The sequence below is a fragment of the Ovis canadensis genome, chromosome 7 (genome assembly GCF_042477335.2).
Source record: "Ovis canadensis isolate MfBH-ARS-UI-01 breed Bighorn chromosome 7, ARS-UI_OviCan_v2, whole genome shotgun sequence".
Classification (NCBI taxonomy): domain Eukaryota; kingdom Metazoa; phylum Chordata; class Mammalia; order Artiodactyla; family Bovidae; genus Ovis; species Ovis canadensis.
In genome coordinates this window covers 75364459-75384750 of record NC_091251.1, presented here as the reverse complement: position 1 = coordinate 75384750, position 20292 = coordinate 75364459, and the positions used below count along the sequence as shown (strand labels likewise).

General features: G+C 36.1%; 1 protein-coding gene across 3 annotated transcripts in view; it reads right to left on the bottom strand.

The window, feature by feature from the left end:
* The window catches only part of SLC30A4 (solute carrier family 30 member 4), a 41097-nt gene that overhangs the window by 7490 nt on the left and 13315 nt on the right, over positions 1–20292 (bottom strand). For all 3 annotated transcript variants that reach the window (XM_069596655.1, XM_069596654.1, XM_069596656.1), the window contains 2 exons: positions 13328–13474; positions 1042–1195 (listed from right to left, as the gene is read on the bottom strand). In XM_069596655.1, coding sequence (XP_069452756.1) covers positions 1042–1195; positions 13328–13474 — 301 coding nt within the window. The remainder of the gene's footprint in view (positions 1–1041; positions 1196–13327; positions 13475–20292) is intronic.

Genomic DNA, 20292 nt, shown 5'->3' with positions numbered 1-20292 from the left:
AGAAGGACCACCAGGGCAAAGGCCCTAGGCTGAAAATGTGCTCTTAAAAGCAAGACAGCCACTGTGGCTAGAATAAAGTGACCAAGATGCTAGGAGGTGAGCTGGAGAGGTACACAGGATCTAACAAAATGGCTATGGTAAAATGTTTTGATTTTATTCTAAGTATGAATGGAGGCCATTAGCACAGGGACTGGCAAACTAGGGTCTGTAGACCATAGTTGGCTCACTTCCTGTTTTATACATTTTTTTCTTTTGCAAATAAAGTTTTATTAGAACACAGCCATGCTCATTTGTTTACATACTAAATGTGGGTGCTTCTGTTTTATAGCAGTAGAGCTGAGTATATGTAAAAGAGGCTCTCAAAGACTAACATATTTATTATCTGGTCCTTTTACAGAAAGTTTACAGAACCCTGGTCCAAATGATTAAGTAAGTATTAAAGATTTTGTAGGTTTTAGGAAAAACGTTGGTAGTTAGAAAAACTTATTAAAATAAAAATACTATAAAAGTTATTTTAAAAACTGTGTCCTACTTAAATTCCTGATTGTTAGTCAAACTTCAGTATACCTGAGCAAACCCATGAGAAACTTATATAATTCCACAACAGCATTTTATTAACATTTAGCAGAAAAGTTAATGTACTATAAAACTTCAAAATATATTAAAATATCACTGCACATTATTGAATGCATACACAATAGTCTCTAAGTTCACAGTACTTGAAAATATTAATGTGAACACAATATAGAGTGTGATACTATAATGGTAGATAGTGTCATTATAAATTTGTCCAAACTCATAGAATGAGTTTTACACCAAGAGTGAACCCTCATGTGAACTATGGATTCTGTGCAGTAATGACATGTCAGTGTAGAGCTCATGGCTTGTATTAATAACAAGTGTGCCACTCTGGTGGGGGATGCTGATAATGGGGGAGGCTATGCATGTGTTGGGATAGTGTACATATGAGAAGTGCTTGCAGTGAACCTAATACTGCTTTAAAAAATAAAGTTATTAAAAATTTTAAAAAATATAGCTTACATCACGTTAACTGCAACTCCAATAGCTGCAGTAATGAGCATTATATCTCCATTTATTTCATATTTCATGTGGATAGTTCTTTGGACAGCTTCATAGAGGAGGAACCCCATAAGTATATACACCAACAGCACACTAATCATAGCTGACAGAACCTCTGGAAGGAAAAATAAAAGAATGGTTATTATACTTCATACATACTAAATACTGTGCAGTCTCTAATTTACATCTTCCCTCTAAGGAGATAAAGGCATTATATTATTTTTGTCATGTTATTTTTCTTATTTAAAAAACTGTTTAGTTGTTTGCTTTGGATCCTCTATTAAATCATTCCCACCATTCCCCACCTCCTTCTTATCTCTTTAGGGTCAAATTATGTATATTTATAAACAAAAGGAAAAAAACTGAGAAAGAATTTGTAACATACTTGATTACAGACTAACTTCTCCATAGATGATATACTTACAAATCAATAAAAAAGCAAACAACCCATACGAAAAATGGGTAAAGGACACAAATAGTAATATACAGAAAAGAAACAGATATCAAAATCAACCATAATACAAGAAATTCAAATAATTCCTTTTGCCCCTTACTAAGTTGGCAAATGTTAAAACGTTTAACAGCCATAGTTAGCAAAGATATACTGATAGAAGCATAAAATAAAACTATCTTTTGGAGAGCAGTTAGTAAAACTAATAAAATTTTAAAATGCATATATTCCTTAATTTTAAAAATCTATCCAATAGAAACACATCCATATGTATACAAAGACATCTACAAAATTTTCTCCTGTAGCTTAGCCTGTAGTATAAAAAAAGATCCGGAGACATCTTAAATGCCCACCAATAAGGAACTTAAATGGATACATTATCGTATATACATAATGGGAAGCCATAGTCATATATCTAGGTATTTTTAATGGAAGTATAATTGATTTACAATATCATGTTAGTTTCAGTTGTACAGTACAGTGTGTATATATATATCTTCTTCAGATTTTCTTCTCTTATGCTCAGTCACTTTAGTTGTGTCCAACACTTCAGTTGTGTCTAACTCTTTGTGACCATAACCTGCCAGATTCCTCTGTCTACGGGATTCTCCTGGCAAGAATACTGGAGTGGGTTGCCACGCCCTCCTCCAGGGGATCTTCCGACCCAGAGATCAAACCTCTGTCTCCTGCACTGCAGGCAGACCCTCTACCTCTGAGCCACTGGGGAAGCCCCAGCATAAGAAAATACTGAGTGCAGTTCCCTGTGCTATACAGTAGGTCCGTGTTGGTTTATTTATATTGTTTTAAAAAGGGGAAAAAAAGGGACTACTCTGGTGATCCAGTGGTTAAGAATCCACCTTGCAATCCAGGGGGACATGGATTCGATCTCTGGATGGGGAACTAAGACCGTACATGCCTTGGAGCAACTAACTACACACAACTACTAAGCCCACGCACCACAACTACTGAGACCACACGCCACAACTACTGAGCCCATGCACCACAACTAGAGAGTTTGTGTGCCACAGTGAGAGATTCTGCATGTAACAACAAAGACTTGACTCAGCCAAATAAATAAATATTTAAACAAATAAATAAAAAGAAAAAAAATCAGGCAAATTGATAATCACAAGAAAAGATTGACAAGCTGCACATGTACAAAATGAGGTATGTTAAGAATCTATTTATCAAATATTACATATAATAGCAAACAAGTATAAACAATAAAAGAAGTGATTAGTAGGAGCCTTATAGCATGGAATATTATGCAGCTGAAAAAAAGCATTGAGCTCTTAATGTTGTAATAAGGAATCATCTATGTGAAAAAAGAAAAGTACACAGCAGTATACATGATATGTTAGCATTTGTGCCAAAAGAAAGAGAATATATAATAATGATCTGTACATGCAAACTCTGGAAGCCTATACAAAATACTGATAAAACCAGATTGTGAAGGAAATGGGTGGCTAGGAGACAGAGATAATGTTCCACTATATATGCTTTCCACCATGTGAGTAAGAAGTAGAAATAATTTTATATCTTCTTAAAATTATCAAAATAGGGCAATGTAAAGTACATTTAAAAATAATTATTATATAAAACTAGTGTTGACACTCAGAACAATAACAGAAAGAAAATATATAAAATTTTTCTTAAGAAATCAAATATTAAACCTTTAAGTGTTATAAGTTAAAACAACCTGGAAAATTGTTATCTGGGTCAACTTATTGCTCAAAGGTCCCAGGCAGTTCCAGTATATTGGACTTTGATACATTTTTATTCCACCTCGTAAACTGCAACACAGAAAACTATCTAGCAGTAAAATAAGCTGTTTCCCCAAAGACATCTCATTAATGTAGCCAAAACTCTAAAATTCTGTGGATCAACAGATGTTAGAATAAGACAAAAAACATAACAACCCCTATTTAAAACTATGATTTACCTATTCCTGACATACTAATTATCATACTTTAAAGGAGACACTGCAATAAGAAAGATAGAGAAAAAACCAACTGAAATACACAAAGATTTTAGTGTAATCTAAAATACACTACTATATCAAGTCTAGGCTCTAAGCCCCTTAAGGATATGCCTACTTTACATTCCAGGTCACATTTACTGTAGCACTCAGCAGAAAGGCTGGCATGTAGTATGTACTCACGTATTTATGGATGGATCTGTAGAATGAAGTTAGTTAGGCTGAGTAAGGAAAGATAAAAGTGTATATATACAATTAAGAAGGTTAAGCTAAATATGAACAATAGGTTATTTACTAAATCCCGAAAAACAAGAATAGGTTAAAAGAAAAGAATTAAGCCAAAGATAAGACTGAAAACATACAGAATTTCTTGTTAAATTATAATCACTGATGGCAACATATACATATATAAATAAAGAAAGAATAAAAAATTTTGAACTGTAAAATCTCAGGTACTAGTGGTTGGCTCCTCATTTTACTCACGAAGAAATAGAACTTTAACTCTCTTTAATATTGGTATTTAAAAAATACCAATCCTTCTCAAACTCTTCCAGAAAAAAAAAAAAAAAAGAACTAATCATGTGTCCAGATTGAAGCTAGCTAACAGTTAGGACACCATAGTTTTAAGGGTACCCAAATCAAATTTTTAACATGAAATTATAAAGCAGTACATTTTGTAAAGATTAACAGTTATACAAGTTAATGACATAGAGATGTGATTGCTTATGAAGATCTAAAATCAGTAATTGAAAATTCTTTCAAAACACCTTGCAATTAGGTTGGCCATACTTTCCTGTTTTCCCAGATAGCCCCAATTTATGCCTGTTATCCTGTCATAATTACTAACAGTGTTCCATTTCACTCTCAAAAGTGTCTTTGTCTTTTGGATGGTAAGATATATTGTGACCCTAGGAGGTCTTCCAGATAAAATACTGGATGCCCAGTTAAATCTGCATTTCAGATAAACAACCAATTTTTGCATATAAGTATGTCCCATGCAATATTTCAGACACACTGTTATCTGGAGAGAGCAAGAGAGCTTGCAAGCAAGTTAAAATGTGGCAATACCCACATCTCAGTGATCATTTTCCTAAACACTGAGAATTATCTTTTTGTGAACTTTCAGACAAGGCAAAACCATATTCAAAATAAAGTAAAATGAAAGTCAAACTAAAGCATAATGTTCTTGAGAAGGAGGATTCCCACCTGAGAAGGCCCGAGGCCCTTGCATCCGAAAACTCAGTTTTCCACCACACAGCTTTCACCCACATGAGCAGCACAAAGGACCCTAATGCCTGCCCATAGTTAAGAGTAATGGAATTCAGCTGATTCCTAGAAATTCCCAAAATGACATATATAGGATACTGTTACCAAAGATGTGGCTTATTCAGTAATTAATAGGAATGTGCCTCATATTTAGTTTCCCTGGTGAAAAGGAAAGAATTCTTCTGTTATTTTTTTATTCTAATGATCTGTCAAAATGTTTTCTAAACAGAGCACTGATAAATGCAAAAAAGAAACTAAATTTTGAGTATATTTTTCGGGCTGAGATTTATAATTGAGAAGTATAAGGCACAGGAAACATATATAACTGAAATTTCTAATAGTAGACGTATGATCATTCTGATAAAATGAACAAAAAGTTCTTTCACTGTGAATAAATTAAACTTTGGTGAAATATCATGAATAGACCTAATTATTGAAATTTTTTCATAGTATTTTAAATATGATGGAATGCAGATAAATGCAGGCAAGATATTGTTTTCTCCCACATTTGAGAGAGAAGGAAGCTTTCAATCAACAACCAAATTATGACTTGCTCCAATCTTCTCATTCTTGCCCTGTTGCCCTGGGTTAGTATTTGGTCACATAACATACATTAAAGTTTTCCAAGATGAAAGGAGTATACAACATATGGATTTTTCATTTTCTAAAGGAGACTCAGGAACTTTCACAATTGAAACCCTAGTTTTTGTGAAAGTTACTATCCTATTCGTCTTAGATAAACTAGACAAAATGGAAATTTAGCATAAGTAAACTCTTGAAAGAGATTTTTATGGAAATTCTAGAAAACCTATTTTATAGTAGTTCTAACATAATTTTCTACTTTATTGTACACACAAATAGTTGTATCACTCTACTTGGCTGAATGGTAGCATTGGAGGATGGAGTAAGATGAATGAATATGTATTTTGTAACATTCTCTTGGGTCATTTCATTCAGCTGAAACACAAATGCTTATTATGATCAATGATCTAACAAAGACCAAAATATACCCTAAATTTCACATACAGAGGATAAACAGTTTTGATTCAAAAAGCTAATAAATAGTAAGAGCAAAAATTAAATGGAACAAAATACAGATGATTATCAAGTTTTGATAGTACTATAATAAATTAAAAATGTTTATTGTACATTTTAACACATCTGTAAATTGCCAAAGGGTTTCCCAGTTGGTACAGTGGTAAAGAACCCATCTGCCAATGTAGGAGATACAAGAGATGCAGGTTTGATCCCTGGGTCAGGAAGATCCCCTGGAGTAGGAAATGGCAACCCACTCCAGTATTCTTGCTTGGAAAATTCCATGAACAGAGGAGCCTTGCTGGTCGCAGTCCATGGAGTCTCAAAAGAGTTGGATACAACTGGGTGACTGAGAGCACATGCAAATAAATTGCTAAAACTAGAGGTTTTCAAGATTCATATGAAAAATACTGAGTCCTTCTCTGATATCCTCAGTTATTCTCCATCATACTACCTTATTCTTTCTCTTTACAGCATTTAATACAATTTATGATTATGTTGTGCTTGTGTATATATTTATTGTGTTTCCCTACCCTATAATATTACTCATTCAGCAGGAACTTTTGAGCACCTATTCAGTGAATGAGTAGCAATCTTCTTCAACTATGTAAACCACACTCAACCCAAGCATATTTGCTTTTTTATGATTGCTGCCCAGATGTACTGGCCTGTCATAACCGTTATCTTTGCTATGATGCCAATAATGTATATTTCCCTTCAGGCATACACATTGTCTCTCTACTGACTCAAACTTAAATAGCAAACATCTGAAGTTCAGGTTTCAGAGGCCTATAAAAAAGAATAGGGAAGGAGAGTGGAGATACAGTCTCTTCCATTTCCTTTTATGCTATTTTTCTTTTCTACGTTCTTCTAAAAGCAGATAGGAAGGAAAAAGAAGGAAAAGCAGTGGGCTGTACTGGATTTGCCTAGGACTTCCAAACTAGTATTTTATCTCATCCGCAGGTGAGGATGAACTCAGGACAAAGACATCACATAGGATTTCAGGGGCCCACAGTTGCCACCTGGAAACCTAAACTGCAAAGTCTGTATCTTCGGATTCTCTCACTTCCTACTCTAAATCACCTCCTGTTTTCTGCCTTCGTACCACTCCCTCTCCCCCACACCCACAGTGCCCAGTGCTCGCAAGTTGACTTTTGGCTATCCAGTGTTGACTGCTGTCTTATACCTGTCTCCGTAAAAACTCCCATTTTTAGCATGTACCTATACTTTCCCCTAATATGTTAATGTGATATAAATTAGCGCTTAAGATGTGAACATGACAAATAGGCATAACTCTTGTCAGGGGTGGGAGGAAGTTGTTGAAATGAATCACCAGGGAGAAGAGATGGGTTTCTTTTTTTTTTTTTTTTTTTGGCTGCATGTATAGGGGAAGAAATTTTTTTAGCTGAATACTTTCTGTTCCTTTAGTAAGTATCAGGGGAAAAATAAACTATGTAGAATTAGCATTATAAGCATATACCTACCTCAGGACAACCATCATCTAGTCAGGTCTGCAAGGTCTCTGCTCAGTAGAATGACACACTGCTACAAAAGACTCCTGCACTGTCACTTCACAGTTAACCTAGGCTGAGATCTGCTTTACCAAAGTTAATCTTGCTTTTCATTCCAAATACAGAAAACTCTGCTTATTACAGTCCTTCCACATGGTCACTATCTTTATCTAATTCTTGCAGACTCTTCAGCCCAAGAACTGGAAGAAAAGCCAAATAAATAAAGTCAACTACATTCATAATCCACAGAGAAGGATAAAAGCAGAAAGCTCCCCCACTACTTTGGAATAGCATGTCCCCTGAGACATAATGCTATTCCTCTTAAGGATTTGTGGGATTTCTTCTACAGTGTGGCTTCATGAAGTTCTAAGTTTTATTAACGTCCAGAATAAGATGGCATATCCAGAGTCAAATAAATCCAGGCATTTAAAAATAACTCACATATCTTCTCACAAAAGAGCTGCCATTGTAACTCACTGAAATGTAAGAAAGAAAGAAAAAAAAGAAAAAGGAAAAGAAAAACCTGAATGATTTTATACAATCTGTGAGTTCACATGAAGGAAAGAAAGCACCAACAGAATGGAACTGACTCCTGCAACAGCCAGTTGGGCTTACCCCTCAGATCAGAAACTACCTCTCTGGCCTTGACTGAGAACGATTTTTGCTAAAAGAAACTTTGTATATACTGCCCCAAATGTTACTAAAGACCTAAGTTATAAAGCACATCTTTAAAAATTGTTAATCATGAGGGTGAATCATGTTACTTTTCTCCTACTACCTGGCTGAGATAGTTTTGCTAAGAAAATAAGAATTTTGATTGGGGTGGGGGGAAGCAGGCGGTTTTGAAGCATGGAGCATTTTGAGAGATAAGAAAAGTCTGGATAAGATGATAAACTGGCAGAAGAAGGAAGGAAAAGAAGGCTGACACTAACTTTTAGTGAGAATTTACTCTGCGCCAGGTATCATGTTAGGAACTTATACTACCTTAACTATGTCTTTTTTTTTTTTTTACAATTCTGCAATAAAAGTACTATCATCTCTATTTTACAGTAGAAACCCATAGTTAAGTCATTCTCCCAAAGGTCATACAGCTAGTGAAAGAGCAGATCTCAGATGTGGGATCAGCCCCTGACTAAGACAAGGAGAAGAAATTCCCTTCTGACTAGTTTCTTAATTAGTCTGAAGGACCTATAAGCCAGGCTACACAACTCAGCTATGTTACTGACCAAATAAATTTTTAGAGTTTGTGAGTATAAACTGATTCAGAATTATAGATAAATGCTTTCAAGTCCCAAACAGTTTTGTCCCAAAATTTAAAAAATTCTCCTACTCTCAGTTTGGAAGTCGGTTTAACTTTGAAAACAAATGATTTAAGGATCACTAGATTATCTGTTTCAGTTTTCATATCCATATTTACTCAGCTTTGACTATGTAACAATCTGATTAATGATAACTTATACAGCACTTGTTAGTGCCAGAGCCATAGACTTTTGTATTTTATGTTCTTGTCCCTACTTAATTCATGGTCTAGAAGGAGACACTGTCTCATAAAAATATCTATAAAAATGTGATAAATGCTATTAGACATGTATAAAGTGTTACGAGAAAACGAAAATAAATTTAGGGTATGATACTAATATCTAACCCTTCTCCATAGACATACACCTCCAGTATGCTGCCTTTGCATAAGAAAGGGTCGTGAGGAGATGCATATGAACATACATACATATTTTTTTTTCTTATACTTTCAAAAGGAAATGCTAGAAGGTCAGACAGAAAGTAATTAAAATGGTTGCTAATTAGGAGTAGGGCAGAAGGATGGGTTGGAGGGGACAGGATGAAAGCAAGGCTTCTCTGAGTAAATCTTTTCTTTTAAAAATTAATTTTTTACTTCTGTGACAGTTTTACATATATACAAAGTAAAACAACAAAGAAAAATCCAACTCCGATCACCCATGCCATCAAAGCAAAACAAAATTCAACAGCACAGTAACCAACAAGAAGTTTCTCAGGGGGAATTCCTTCCGAACCGTTCTTTAGGACCTGAATCCCCAAGTCTTGGTGGTTGAGAGGTTATTAAGAGCCATGCTCTCTAAATGCGTCCAATGTAAACACACCCTCCCCTAGAGAACTTAGATTACTTGTGAAGCTGTGGAATTTTATAGCACATGAGGACAGCCACTGCTTCAGTTTATAGCTTTGTTCAGTTCTACATACCTTTGTTGCCTTTTTAATCCTCCTCAGATCATCATAAGTTTTTCTTTCATTACTTCAAAGAGCAGAATAAGTGAAATAAGTTCTTATCTATATATATCCTTGTAAGATTTTGGAATACAAAGAAGAAAAAGATCTCAAGAGGCCCTTCCAGTGTGAGGGTGTGATTCCCCCCTTAGCTCTGGAAAATACTCACCTATCTGTATTACAACAATCCTCTTCCTTAAATTTAGATAAAATTCAAATAACAAAATTTACCACTTTAACAATTTTGAAGTGGACAATTCAGAGGGTTTTCGTATATGCACAGATTGTGCAACAAGTACCATTAATTCCAGAACATGCTCATCAGCCCCAAAAAGAAACTCTATAATCCTGAAGCAGTCACTCCTTTTTATTTTTTAAGTCTCTTTTTCTGAGGTTTTTAATAGTATACTTCAGACTTTCCAGATCATTCTTTTATAGTTTTAAACTTCTTCCTGTTTTTATTTTTGTTCTGTATTCTGGGAGACTTTTTTTCTTTTTTACTATTGTTTAAAATTTTTACTGTAGTTGATTTACAATGTTTGTAAATTTCTTCGGCAAAGTGACTCAATTATATATATTCTTTTTAATATTCTTTTCTATTATAGTTACTCATAGGATATTTAGTGTCATTCCCTGTGCTATAGAGTAGAATCTTGTTTATTCACCCTATTATATAATAGTTTGCCTTTGCTAATCCCAAACTCCCATTCTGTCTCTCCCCTACCCACCCCCCACTCCCTCATCCCCTTTGGCAACTACAAATCTGTTCTCTATATCTGTGAGTCTGTTTGTTTCATAGATGGGTTGATTTATATCATATTTTAGCTCTCATCTATTAATATTATCATATGGCATTTGTCTTTATGGAGGACTTTCTTGATTATATTTTCTAGTCCTATTGAAAACATTTTTTGTAATATTTCAATTTCAGAGAGCTTTTTTTATATGTTTTTTTAAAAATATTTTACTGTTTTACTATACTGAGTATTAATAAGGTAATTTAAAACATTTTCCTCTGTTTCTTAAGTCACCTCTTTTTCAGGTAGGACAAATTTTTGTTAGTTTTTTTTTTTTTAAACTTTCTTTCATGCTGCTGGTTTTTCTCACTTCCTAAAAGATTCTTGGTCTGTTCACATTTAGGGTAGAAGGACAGGACTATGCAAAAAGTAAATGCTGGAAGGATAATATAGAACTATTTAAAATAGGTATGAATAAGGGGTATAGAGGGCAGACTAAGACAAGTGTATTACTTTTAGCGTGAGTATGTGGGGACCCAAACTCTAAGGCTGCAGAACCCTGAATTCTAGGATGAAAAATATTTATTTTGGAGCATCAACATTCACACTAAAAGCCTCAGCTTTCTCCAAACATTTGGCTCAGTTTCTTTCTGGAAGAACTATTTGGTGTTCACACGGAGAGAAATGCAGACTGCCTGAGGGGAGGTGGGGATGGGCAGAAAGTAGGGACATAGTGGACTGACTAGTAGCAGCAGTTTCCCATTTATAGCCATTCAGTTAATCTTGTTTAAGCCCTCTTTCTCACTTCTGCCATTTCTGTCCCTGAGTCTTCTCTGGAGTTCCATTAGGCTGATCCAGTTCCTGCCCAAACATACTCTAGGCTGCTGTTCCTTGGCTTGTTTCTTTCTTCAACCCACTCCCATCTACCTTCTGACTTCCAGAAATTTCCTGTTTATTGGTAACCCAACCATTTGCTTTTCTTTGTTGTTTTGGTACTCTGCATTTCCTGTTGAAATGTATTTCCCGTCTCAAATGCTGATTTCTAGTCCACCATCTTGAACTAGTACTTTTAAGTAAAGGGAAAAATTTGACTTTCTATAGAAATATACAGAAATACAATAGAACCAGTCAGTTCTTTTTTCTTTCATCTTTCCATAGTGCTTGTAATCTACAACCAAATAAATAATAAATACTTCTTTGACATTTAACAGAATTTCCATGATTATGTGTTCTTAATTTATCATTTGTAGAACCTTCTATGTTACTGCATGTTTCTAGAGGAGAATTCCACTGTTTTCATTAGAATTGCAAGGGATCTACAATCTAAAATGAATATATTCTCTTTAGAAAATAAAAATCCCCATTCCATGATGCTGTGTTTGAGTTCTGATCTTAAATTGCAAGAGTTTACATCACACAAAGATTAAAGTTTGAGAATAATTTTGAAGCTGTTTACAAACCCCAAGGCAATCAGTAAACAAATGGATGTATAATGTGTCAGTTAGCAGTGGGAGTTTTTTTAGGAACACATCCAAATGCATTATGTGTTATGCATTGGCTTAACAAATAACAGAAAGACCTCATTCAGGGCTTTACCTCTCTTGTACAGCAGCCAAGGATGCTGAGATACGGGGATGCCAGATAATTTCCCTAAGTTATGACCTGGATAGCTACTTGGAATACAGCCATTCATGTACAACGTCAAGTTTTACACCAGAAGACTCAACTATTAAATTATATGAGACCTACATGTTAAGATTAAGCTAAAAAGTAACAAAGAAGGGGAGATACTGATTAATATATTAGCCCAAAGTGTCAACGTCTCTACAAAAGATGTTAATTCTGGTTCTTTAAGACCAGTTTTGCTGAAGCTACTTAAATGTCAATTTTTAGGTTCTAAGCAAATGCAAAAATTGGTCATATGGCACTTCATATTCAAGTGACTGTTCTATATGTATTTTAAAAATAAGTAAAAATTTTAAAAAACAAGCAAGAAGAAGAGTTGTGTGGATAACAATATATGATTTTAACTTCTTTTAATTGAATATTTATTCAAAATAGGAAAATAAAATATGTGTGCATTGTTAAAGAAAAAAATTCAATGACACTTGTTAAACCATAGTAAAGAAGACTTTATTACAGAAGACTTTATTAAAGACTTTATTAAAGATTGGTATAGGAAGTCTTATTGAAAACCAGGGCGATGAGACATCACCTGGGGATAACCCATCGAATATTGAGAATGGGGTTTCTGTTAAATTGGCTTGGCAAGGTTCTTGCTAAAACTAGAGTTTACAAGAAAGAACACAGATGGGCTTGGGAGATGATTCAGGAGGTTTGGTCAAGCAGAGAATCTTTGCTGTATTTACAGTTAATGGCCACAGTGAAGGTCAGCAATACAGTGTGTTATACAAATTACAGTAGTGCCCCAAACCTGGACTACAGTAGCTTTGATTGGAAAGCCTGAGGTGAAAGAAAGAAGTTAACACTCATTGATGAATTAAATACATATATATAGTTCTGCTTGGTTCAGTAAACTGAAGGTAAACTTTTTTTCTGTTAACATCTTCAGGACACAGGGAACAACATTTGAAGATTAATGATCATCATATAAGTTTTTTCTTTTGGCTGTGCCATGGCATGCAGGTCAGTTCCCTGACCAGGGATCAAACCTGTGCCCCCTGTAGTGGAAGCACAGAGTTCTAACCACTGGACTGCCAGCGAAGTACCTGATTACCATGTAATTTTACATGTGTAAGCTATTTAGCTGAATGAACTGAATGTACCCTGGAAGATATATATCTGAATGTACCCTGGAAGATATATATCTGAAGATATATATCTGAATAGCTTTATTTCCTAAGCCAATGCATAACACATAATGAATTTGGAGGTGTTCCTATTTTTCTGTTTATTTGCTTTGTTCTAACAGGCTATCACCAGAAAGACTTTAGTTAATCAAAGGTTATATAGTTCATTGTGATTTTACTATAAAATGTTATAAATAAAGAAATGCCCAATTACTTACCCAAGCGATGAAATCCAAAAGTGAACCTTTTGGTTGGTGATTTTGAAGACAGCCACAAAGCAAGCAGGGTCAATATGATGGCACTTAGGTCAGTTAACATATGAAGTGCATCAGTCATGATTGCTAGGCTATTTGCAATGTATCCACCTTAGAGTAAGGGTGACAGGAAAGAAGGAATAAGTTAATTAAAATAACAAACATAAGCAATCAAACCCCAAATATACAATATTCTACAAAACATGAACTTATAACTAAAGTTAACTAAATACTTATCCTATTACAATTAAGTCAAAGTATCCTGAAATTTTATGTAAAACATTAACTATACATATATGTTTTTCTGGTGAGACTGTCCATTTCTAGAAACATTCTCTGAGGAATCAATGACCTTAAAAAAGTTAAGAGGCACTAAAGGGGGGCTAACACAAGATAAGTTTTATGTTTTAGCACTTCAGCTTTTACTCAACCTACTAATTCTGCTGCTGCCACTTAGTTGCTTCAGTTGATTCCAACTCTGTGCGACCCTATCGACTGCAGCCTGCCAGGCTTCTCTGTCCATTGGATTCTGTAGGCAAGAGTCCTAGGGTGGGTTCCCATGTCCTGCTTCAGGGGATCTTCATGACCCAGGGATCATACCTGGGTCATATTCTTTACGGCTAAGTGTGTTAGTGAACTTAATAACCACCATATCTAAATATTATAATAAAGCTGAACAAAAGGTAGGAATTCACTAATTTGGGAGGGTTTGAACATAAACTAAAGAAATTCATAAGATATTCAATAGTTCAAAACAAAAGATAAAAAATAACTAATTCTCTTAGATATAAATAGCAGTGTCTCCTAATAGAGGGATAAAAGATGTCATTTAGAATACAATTCTTTTGTACTGGTTTTCCAGTAAATAATAATAATGTATATATTTCATATATTTGGGTGTGTATGTCTGTGTCTGTATATATAAATATATTTATTATATATATGTATATATATACACACATAATATATGTACACTATTTATTATTATTATTTAGTTCCATTATGGTCAACCAATTTTCCTATCACCATTAAGAGAATAAATTTTTATTATACAGTTTTCAAGCTTGTATGTATATCACAATTACCTGGAAGGTTTGTTAAACTACGGACTTCTTGACCCCACTCCCAGAATTTCTAATTCAGTAGATCTGGATGAGGCCTGAGAATTTACATTTCTAACATGTTCAACTTAATTTGCAATCAAACTCTTTTAGAATAAATAACAAGAAGTACCATTTTCAACTAATATTAGGAAGCCTTTTAAAATATTCATGCCCATGTCTTGGGAAGTTTCTGTAAGAAGGTCTTTGTGGTGATGCTAACTTGGGTCAGAAAGATATTTCTGAAAAGTGTTTGAATAATTTAGGTCAGGAATATTTTTTTAGAAATGTGTGCATTTTATCTATTACTTCTACAAGTCAATGCTAAGGGATCAAGCAGAAATGTGGCAAAATTTTGTGCATTTGGATTTCAATTATAATGTTATTTATTGTTTTTAAAAAATGTAAAAATCTCCTAATTATCAATACCCTGGTAATAGTTTGAAAAGCTTTAATATTTTCATCCCCAAATATTTTAGCATTAAAAATAATGTTCTTAAAATCTGAGTTCTGTTTGCATTCAAGGAAGAAATCTTGCCACCAGGGATTTATTTCAAAATTCACTGTGAAAATTCACTTCTGGCAGACCGAATTTCATCTCTCAGGGAGGCTTTTCTTAATTTTGGCTAATCAATAAAAGATTCTCATACTTTGACAGTTTTTCTCTACATGCTTTTTTGCGAGTAGTTCAGTTCAGTTCAGTTCAGTTCGGTTGCTCAGTCGTGTCCAACTCTTTGTGACCCCATGAATCGCAGCATGCCATGCCTCCCTGTCCATCACCAACTCCTGGAGTTCACTCAGACTCACATCCATCGAGTCCGTGATGCCATCCAGCCATCTCATCCTCTGTCATCCCCTTCTCCTCCTGCCCCCAATCCCTCCCAGCATCAGAGTCTTTTCCAATGAGTCAACTCTTTGCATGAGGTGGCTAAAATACTGGAGCTTCAGCTTTAGCATCATTCCTTCCAAAGAAATCCCAGGGTTGATCTCCTTCAGAATGGACTGGTTGGATCTCGCTCAGCCTTCTTCACAGTCCAACTCTCACATCCATACACAGAAGAACTGTACAAAAAAGATCTTCACAACCCAGATAATCATGATGGTGTGATCACTCATCTAGAGCCAGACATCCTGGAATGTGAAGTCAAGTGGGCCTTAGGAAGCATCACTACGAACAAAGCTAGTGGAGGTGATAGAATTCCAGTTGAACTATTTCAAATCCTGAAAGATGATGTTGTGAAAATGCTGTACTCAATATGCCAGCAAATTTGGAAAACTCAGCAGTGGCCACAGGACTGGAAAAGGTCAGTTTTCATTCCAATCCCAAAGAAAGGCAATGCCAAAGATTGCTCAAACTACTGCACAATTGCACTCATCTCACATGCTAGTAAAGTAATGCTCAAAATTCTCCAAGCCAGGCTTCAGCAATACGTGAACCGTGAACTCCCTGATGTTCAAGCTCATTTTAGAACAGGCAGAGGAACCAGAGATCAAATTGCCAACATCTGCTGGATCATGGAAAAAGCAAGAGAGCTCCAGAAAAACGTCTATTTCTGCTTTATTGACTATGCCAAAGCCTTTGACTGTGTGGACCACAATAAACTGTGAAAAATTCTGAAAGAGATGGGAATACCAGACCATCTGACCTGCCTCTTGAGAAATCTGTATGCAGGTCAGGACGCAACAGTTAGAACTGGACATGGAACAACAGACTGGTTCCAAATAGGAAAAGGAGTACATCAAGGCTGTATATTGTCACCCTGCTTATTTAACTTCTATGCAGAGTACATCATGAGAAATGCTGGCCTGGAAGAAACACAAGCTGGAATCAAGATTGCCGGGAGAACTATCAATAACCTCAGATATGCAGATGACACCACCCTTATGGCAGAAAGTGAAGAGAAACTAAAAAGCCTGTTGATGAAAGTGAAAGAGGAGAGTGAAAAAGTTGGTTTAGAGCTCAACATTCAGAAAACAAAGATCATGGCATCCAGTCCCATCACTTCATGGGAAATAGATGGGGAAACAGTGGAAACAGTGTCAGACTTTATTTTTGGGGGCTCCAAAATCACTGCAGATGGTGACCGCAGCCATGAAATTAAAAGACGCTTACTCCTTGGAAGAAAAGGTATGACCAACCTAGATAGCATATTGAAAAACATATTGAAAAACAGAGACATTACTTTGCCGACTAAGGTCCGTCTAGTCAAGACTATGGTTTTTCCAGTGGTCATGTATGGATGTGAGAGTTGGACTGTGAAGAAGGCTGAGCGCTGAAGAATTGATGCTTTTGAACTGTGGTGCTGGAGAAGACTCTTTAGAGTCCCTTGAACTGCAAGGAGATCCAACCAGTCTATTCTGAAGGCGATCAACTCTGGGATTTCTTTGGAAGGACTGATGCTAGAGCTGAAACTCCAGTACTTTGGCAACCTCATGTGCAGAGCTGACTCATTGGAAAAGACTCTGATGCTGGGAGGGATTGGGGGCAGGAGGAGAAGGGGACGACCGAGGATGAGATGGCTGGATGGCATCACTGACTTGATGGACGTGAATCTGAGTGAACTCCGGGAGATGGTGATGGACAGGGAGGCCTGGCATGCTGCAATTCATGGGGTGGCAAAGAGTTGGACACGACTGAGCGACTGAACTGAACTGAACATGTTCCTAGGTCGCCACTGATGCTTCTGGTTTTGAAACCACACTATGAGAATTACTGTTACAGTGTACTGCAGAACTTCATGATCAGGATGTTGTGACACTTAAAATGTGCTGAGCTGTTGATTCCCCTTTCCTGAGATGGGTGTGCAGAGCCAAGAGCAGCAGAAGTGGGGCTGATGATCTTGTAGACACATCCATTTATCCCAGTGTTGTCTATACAAATACCATTTTTATACGTTTTCCCTGACATGAAAAAGCTGGAAATCACTGAGAGAAAATATTGCTTGGTGGTTAATACCATCAGTTTAGTTCAGTTGCTGGGTCGTGTCCAACTCTTTGTAACCCCATGGACTGCAACATGCCAGGCTTCCAGGACTTTGAAATCTGAGACTTTGAGCAAGTTACTTACTCATTTTTGAGCTTCAATTTACTCATCTATAAAACGAGGATAATACCTTAAAGCCACACTGTCCAATAAAACTGAGATGATGGAAATATTTTATCAGTGCTGGCCAGTGGAGTAGCCGCTAGTCACATGTGGCTTTTGAGCATTTGAAATATGGCTAGAGCAACTAAGGGACTGAATTTATTTTAGTTAGCCTAAAGAGCCACATGTGGTGATCACCACCAAAGAAAGCAGAGTAAGGACCTCTGAAAATCATCTCCTCCATACAAGGCATGGAACATGGGCAAAAATGGTTCAAACTAGCTTTCTGAAAACTATGCACATTAATTAAACAAAGGCTGATAAAGGTAGCATTTATTCAAGGAAAAGCCTCAACCTTGATAAGAATCTCAGTAGCTCTGTGGCATTTTAACTTGCTTTATACCCAGTCTCTCCCTCTTCAATTCCATGGTAGCCTTGGAAACTAACAAGCAGTGAGCACAGTGAAAACCTCAGCCTGGCAGCCACTGTAGGGAATAGGATGGAGTTCAAAGTGAAAGTGTTAGTCCCTCAGTTGTGTCTCATCCTTTGTGACTCCATGAACTGTAGCCAGCCAGGCTCCTCTGTCCATGGGATTCTCCAGGAAAGAATACTGGAGTGGGTTGCCATTTTCTTCTCCTGGGGATTGAACCTGGGTCTCCTGCATTGCAGGCAGATTCTTTACCATCTGAGCCACCAGAGACATCCTGGATGGAGTTAGAGGTCATTAAAAGCCCCACCGCCAGGAAATTGTCATTATTTGACCTGTTTGGTGATTCCCTCAGAGACTATACTTGTAAGGTTCTTTTTATTTGACTTGACTTGGAACTTGGCCCTGGTGCAAACCACAGTGATTGTTTGTCGAAAACAATCAGAGACAGTTGTTGAACACACCAGTTGCCTGAAGCAATAAATAAGTCTTCTGAAATTTTACAGTGACGTACCTCGGTGTGGTATTATTTTCATCCAATTTGGGCTTTTATTGACTCTGTCTGTAATTATATACCCGTCAGTTCTTGGGAAATTTCTTAAACTATGTTGCTGATGATTTCTTTCTTATGCTTTCTCTATTCCCCAAGCCCCTATTATTTGGAACTTGAACTCATATACTAGTTTTCTTGCCTTTCTTCCCCCATGATCTTCTATCTCTCTGCTCTATTCTGTAAGAGACTATCTTAATTCACCATCTAATTTGTTTGGAGTTAAAAAATATTTTAATGTTTTTATTATTCAAAATATTTTTTTCTACTCTGAATTTCTTTTTAAGAATAGCCTATTCTTGTTTCATAGATTCATGATCTCATTTTATCTCTATGGATACTTATTCTATTATTATACGGTTATATCTGACTGCTCTTAAACACATTTTCATAAACTTTCCTTATTTTAGCCTTCCTCTTTACCCACTTAGAGGGGTACCTGATGCAACCAATTCTAGTCCTGCTTAGTATTCTCTAGTGCAGTTCTCAATTGTAGTACTCAGGATCAGCAGCATCAGCATCTCCTGGGAACTTGTTAGAAAATTCTACCCCGGAACTACTTAATTAGGAACTCTGGTCCAGCAATTTGTGTTTTAACAAGTTATCTAGGTGTTTCTGATGCACTAGCATAAACTGGATTGGGTCTTGGTTTTCCCCACTGCTTGTTTAGGAATTGGCTTTCTTGGGCCTATTAATATAGTTACGTCTTTTACATGATTCCGTTCTAGTTTGTGTTGCTATTGTCTCCTTTCCAGTTTTCCCCATCTGTGTGGAAATAATATATATATATTCCATATATGTATGTGGATATATGTATATATATGTGTGTGTGTGTATATATATATATATCCACATATATCTTTTTCACTCCCATGCAGCTGTTAGAGCAGTCAGTAACTATTACTAAATTCAAAGGATATTTTAGTTCTCATCTTATTGGGCCTCTCAGCAGCTTTAACTTATTTATTTCCAATTTGAAATACTCTTTTCTTCAGTTCTGGGATACTTGTTTGCCTTCTGCCTGACTTATAAAGTTGTAGTTCCTCAAGACTTGGGTTCTCTAGATAATTTTTCCTGTTCCTATGGCATCTACCTTGACCTCCCTTCTGAATGGCAGACTTACATATAATAGGTCACTAGACATTTTTACATGGCTATTTCACATACATGTAATACTTAACATGTCTAAAACCCTTGAGCCCATGCTTAAATCCTGTTCTGTATTTTCTCCCTTCCCTGCTTCATAAATGATACACATTTCCATATACTCAGCAGGTTAGGTACGAAATTTCAGAATCATTCCTGATATTGCTCTCCCATCAACTCTCACGTTCACCTTATTAGCCATTTTGCCACAGTTACCTCTAGAATGTTTCTCAATCAGTGTATTTTTCTCCATCCACTCTATTTCAAGTCATAATCACTTCCTACTGGGACTTCTGTGAAAATATACTTGCTTCTGCTCTTGTACCAGCCAATCCACTCTCCATATGAGTCAGAGTTATCTTTTTAAAAAGTAAATCCTATCATGTCAGTCTCTACTCAGAAGCCATCACTGGCTCCCCATTGTACTTAGAATTAAAGAACAGACTCATTTAAAATGGTCTGTCAGGACCTACTTGATCTGGGCCCCCTACCTCTTTCCCTCTCACTATATTCTGGCCAACTGGTCTTTTTAGGTCCTCGTAAAGAACTGATGGTTTTAGGACTTTTGAACTTGCTGTTCTCTTTGCTTGCAAAAAAAGTCCTCCTCCATTCCCTTTTCTT